Source organism: Bison bison, unplaced genomic scaffold, assembly GCF_000754665.1.
Source record: "Bison bison bison isolate TAMUID 2011002044 unplaced genomic scaffold, Bison_UMD1.0 scf7180017864088, whole genome shotgun sequence".
NCBI lineage: Eukaryota > Metazoa > Chordata > Mammalia > Artiodactyla > Bovidae > Bison > Bison bison.
In genome coordinates this window covers 276544-281681 of record NW_011494660.1, presented here as the reverse complement: position 1 = coordinate 281681, position 5138 = coordinate 276544, and the positions used below count along the sequence as shown (strand labels likewise).

The 5138-nt window shown below is 62.3% G+C and overlaps 1 protein-coding gene across 1 annotated transcript in view; it reads right to left on the bottom strand.

Moving 5' to 3' along the window:
* The window catches only part of MYO7B (myosin VIIB), an 80987-nt gene that overhangs the window by 5123 nt on the left and 70726 nt on the right, over window positions 1-5138 (bottom strand). Inside the window, 6 exon segments of the mRNA XM_010837957.1 lie at window positions 507-682; window positions 1105-1258; window positions 1460-1617; window positions 1909-2039; window positions 2956-3137; window positions 4093-4271. Of these exon segments, the coding sequence (XP_010836259.1) occupies window positions 507-682; window positions 1105-1258; window positions 1460-1617; window positions 1909-2039; window positions 2956-3137; window positions 4093-4271 (980 nt within the window).

Genomic DNA, 5138 nt, shown 5'->3' with positions numbered 1-5138 from the left:
GCTATGTGCCATGCACACAACAGAAGCTAACCCCAGAGACGTGCACAGTGGTGCCCAGGTCAGGGCGGGGAGCTGCCCTGTGGAGGCGCTGGGCACATGGCCCATAGGAGGCGGCAGAGGCCAGCCTGGCCTCATCTCCCAGGAGCCCCGAGGTTTGAGGACACGTGGGGAGAGGACCAGGCTGGGCAGGCCACCAGTGGGCAGGGCGGGTCGTGTTCCCATCTTCACATAGCTGGGCATCGGGTATGGGCCTCTTCATGACCCAGGTGGCCACTCGTGGCCAGGAACTCTGCCAACCCCTCCAGCCTCCCCGCAGCCCTCCTGGGCCTCTCTTGTGTCTTCCTCCCTGGTGGCTAGGACCGGGTCCTATCTCCCCAGACTGACACCACTTCAGACAGGAAGCTGAGTCCGGCTCCTCTGGCGGTTGTCCCCACTGGAACATGATCCTGGGAGACTGGAGGCTCCCCCCCTCGCCCGGCACTCCCAGACCAACGTTCCAGGGGCACCTAGGAGTTGGTAGGCTCACCTCAGGACCCTCTGGATGCGGCGGCTGCAGTCAGGGGCCAGCACCTTCCTTCTCCGTGTGTCTATGAACTTCTGGGCGTGCGGCAGCAGCGCCTTGCCGGGTGGGAAGAGGCCGGTGCAGAGCCATAGCAGCTGCCAGCCCCGCTCCTCGCTGTACCTGTGGGCGGCAGCACAGGTCAGCCCAGGAGGGGCCCCTCCTGGAGGCCCGGCCCGCTAGCACTGTAGGGAGATGGGGCTCTTTGTAGGATTATCATGTGAGCAGAGGCCTGCCTGAGGCCCTGGGCAAGGAGGCCACTGCCCTGCTGCCAATGCCACCAAAGCCTTCCTGCTCACAGGAAGGGAGGGAGTGCTATCATGCCCATTTTGTGAAGGAGAGCACTGAGGTTTAGAGAGGCCAGGGGACAAAGGAGACAGGGTCGGAGAGGCATGGCTCAGGGCAAGAAGTCCCAACACCCCCCCGCCACAATGTTACAACGAAGGCTGCCTTTACGAGGTGGGGGCTGGGGGAAGGACCAAGGGGGCCCCGAGCACAGCAACCCTGTGCCCACTGCCTTCCATCCCTCCTTGCTGCCCACAGACCTCTTGGTGTTGTGCGTCAGCTGCTTCAGGATCTGGCAGTAAACCTCATCCTGCAGGACGGCCTCCTGGAGGGCTGATGAGAAGATCTGGTCTGTGAGCTCCAGGGAGGTCCAGGCCTGCCGAGAGGGGTAGTCACCCATGTACCTGAGGATGGGTGCAGCCGTCAAGGAGCAGCGCCTCTCACCACTGATCCTGAGTCTGGCCCGGAGCTGATCCCGCGCCCCCGCCGGGGCACTTCACTGCCTCCGGAGCAGCCCCCTGCCCTGAGAGGCCTGGCCCTCGGGTGGGCTGGCCGTGGGGCCCGGGCCCACAGGCTTGGCGTGGGGGTTGGGGCAGGCCGGCCGGGAAAGGATATCGATGAAGATCTGACAGGCAGCATCCCGCAGCTCAGCGTTGGCGTGGACGCGCCGGAGCAGGGGCTGTCGCAGGGGCTCGGCCGAGTGGGCCCACAGCTGCCCGCGGGTTCGGGTCAGGGGCAGCACGGCTCTGCTGACAGTCTCCTTCTCTGGGACCCTGTGGGGGTGGAGCCAGGTCAGGGTGTGTGCTGCTCCTTGCTCCTACCCACCGTGGGCCATGCACACACAGTGCAGAGAGAGCCCAGGCTTCCAGGGTGGGCCCCCACGGGGATGCCCTCCGCACCCACAGCACTCCGCTAAGAGACAGGTGGGTCATGTCAGGGTCAGAGGGCCCCCTCCCTGCCCAGGGAGCCCACGTGGGCACTGCTTCTGCTTTCATGGACCTGAGTCCCCAGGGAGCACAGAAGGGCTGGTTGGGGTGGGGCCTGGGATGGAGCAGGGTGGGCACCTAAAAAATTCATAGGAGAATTCCTCCAGGGTGTGCAGGTTCTCCTCGGGCTGCTCCTCAGGGGGAGCCTCTGTGGGCCTCCCTTCCTGGGCCGCCAGCTTCCGCTTCTCCGGTGACATGGCCAGCAAGCTCTGGGGGTGGGGGGGCACAGGTATGGGTGTCCAGAAGGCCCCACCCATGGGCTCCTCCTGGCCAGGTGTCCTCAGAGACTTGGGAGGGGCCGGGCCACAGGGCTGGACAGGCTTGGACCTACCCGTCCTGTGTCACCTGCTCTAGAACCCAGGACCAGTGACTCGATGTTTCTGAACCTGTTTCCTTTTTCTTCAGGGGGCGCTCAGGCCCACCAGGCTCCCCTCTCCTGGGGCACTTCTCTTCAGGGGTATCCCTCACCCTGGCCCTGCTGGCCTGGCCCCCCACCTCCTTCGGGCCTTGTCACTGAAGTGTCTGTCCCTCAGGGAAGTCCTCCTGGACAAGGTGAGCCCCCTCCTAGAATCTGCTCCTGTAACAAGTGCTGCTTCTTGGTGGCACTTTGCACACTTGCCATCAAGTCATCATTCATCCAAGTCTCCTTGAAGGTGGAGATTCTACGGTGTTTGATACTATATTGTGGTACAGAGCATGCAGTTGGCACTCATACATGCATTTGGGAGGCCTATCTGTCCTGTCTCCCTGGGCGGGGGCGGGGGGCGCTGGTCTTGGGGGTTAGGGTGGAGTGGTTGTCAGGGGTAGGGAGACTTGAGCCCCCTTGGGTCAGGGTTTTTAAACGACATTGAGGCAAGATGGGTTTACCCCCAGGATGCTCCCTGGTGGGAGGGATGCGCACTGATTGAGCACCTGCTGAGTGCCAGGTGACACCCCAGCCACTCACTGCACAAGCACTTCCTGCCTCTCCCAGAGGGGCGGCAGGGCTGGCAGGGCTGACATGACACCCAGGCTTTCTGGGGGGTGGGCCCAGGCACCTGAGCTAGGACCCCAGGCCTGGCCTCTCAGCCTCTTCCACAGGTGCCCAGGGGTGCCAGGCTGAGGGCAGGCGAGCACGTGAGTTACCAGCAGCTGTGCTGAGGGCTTGGTGACTGTCGGGATGGTGTAGAGGCAGGAGGTAGGCACCAGTCCCGTCTTCTCGGTCCGGTCATTCTGGGCCAGGGTCCAGTTCTCAGAGGCCAGCAGCCCCTGCTTCTTTGTCAAGATCAGCAAGTCCCCCTTCTTGAAGGGCAGGAGGGTGGAATCCTCTACAGTCACATGGACACACACAAGAGACAGAGAAGACAGTTTCCCCAGGGTTCAGTGGAGGCCAGAGGCCCTGCTGGCATCCTGTGGGTGGTCCCCTCTGACAGGTGAGGAAACAGGGACACAGAGCAGGGGGCCCAAGGCCACCCCGAGAGTGACTGGGGCTGGGATTCCCTGAGCTCAGGCACTCGGGGGGCCTGGACAGGCACAGCCGGGCAGGCAGAAGCTGGGGAGACCTGCACAGAGGCCTGACCAGGAAGTGGCCAGGGAGCTGTGAGGCAGATGGACCAAGGGGACAGAGGACTGGCAGGCTGTCACCACACCTGCCCAGGAGCTAAGTGACCCGTCTGAGCTTGTTTCCTCAGCTATAAGATGGAGAATATCACCCTTCCCTCCTAGGGCGGCTGTGAGGATGGGATGGGCCATGGGGACAAAGCTTCTGCTGATGTTTCCAGCGCAATTAAGACCCTATGCACAGCCCTCCCCTGCTCCCCTACTTTCTGAAGCCTGATTTCCAGCTGTGCTGAGGGAAGCTGTGGCCATCAACGAGACCACCAGGGCTCACCCGGCTCCCATCCCCACCCGCAAGCTAAGTGGCCCTGGACAAGCTGCGTTCCTCCTCTGAGCCGCCAATCCTTGTCTGCAACACTGGATAACAGTGGCTGTGGGGATGGTGTGCACTGCACGGGCTGGTGACCTGGCTGGCTCTCCCCCTGCTTCCAGAAGAAGGGCATCCCTCAGTGCCCTTCACTTTGGAGGGGCTGAGAGCCCTCCTGAACTCCCTTATCTTGCAGGAGGGAGGGCCTTGCCCATGGGTGACCCTGAGTGCTTTGTGGCCTCTCCCTCTCTCTGCTCGAGTCCCTGCCCTCCGCCTGCTTCGTGACCACCAGGGCCTGGCACAAGCAAGCCGCCCTCCAACCACCCACATGAGTGGCCCCTCACCAGCCCCCTCCCCACCTGGCTGGGTACCTGTGGCCTTCCTGTCCTGCAGGGCCATGGCGAACACGGACCTCTCCTTCAAGCCCTCCAGAAACATGGCCACCAGCTCGGCGACGGCCACACTGCTGGGGGACCGGAACTCATACTCCTCTTCGTGCAGTGTGGACAGCATCAGCCTCTGCCCACCCCGGGCCTCCCTGAGGGGGAAAGAGGGCAATGTGACCAGAGGCCTGCCCCACCCTCCCCCTGGGTCAGCCCCTCAACAGCCTGAGGGGTGACCTGCCCAAGTTACAGAGTCCAGAGTGCCAACCATCACACCATGAAGCCCTCTTACAGATGAGGAAACTCCAGTGTGTCTGGAGCCATACAGGGCCTGGGGCTGAGCATGGATCTGCCCTAGCCCCGGACTCTCTGTGTGCGTGGGCAGATGAGCCAGAGCTTAGGGTCCTGTTCTATGGGCTTCAAAGGCAGTGGTGGTGCCAAGCCTGTCTGTGGAGTCAGCTCTGGGCAGGCAAGGTGGTGGCCAGCGTGCAGGGCCACCATGGGGCCACTGCAAAGAAAGTTGGTGCTGAGATGGAGCTCCAGCCTGGGTGAGTTTGGGTGAGCTACCCAGCCTCTGTGGGCTTCCCTGGTAGCTCAGCTGGTAAAGAATCTGCCAGCAATGCAGGAGACCCTGGTTTGATTACTGGGGTGGGAAGATCCCCCAGAGGAGGGCATGGCCACCCACTCCAGTATTCTTGTCTGGGAAATCCTATGGACACAGGAGCCTGGCGGGCTACAGTCCATGGGATCGCAGAGTAGGACGCGACTGAGCAACTAAGCACCTACCTTCTGCATGCCTGTTTATTCATCTGCAGAGTATGGAGTGATGGGGGGACTTATTGGAATAGAAGAGAGCACCTAGCACAGTCTGCCTCAGTAAGTGGTACCAGCATGTGCCCTGCACACACTGGGAATGACCTTAATGGTCATGCTACACTAGGGTGTGTTTTAACCAAGGAGGGGCTCTGGCAGGGCACAGGCAGGCCTTCCAGAAGGGCGTGGAGGCCTTCTCAGTAGATGAG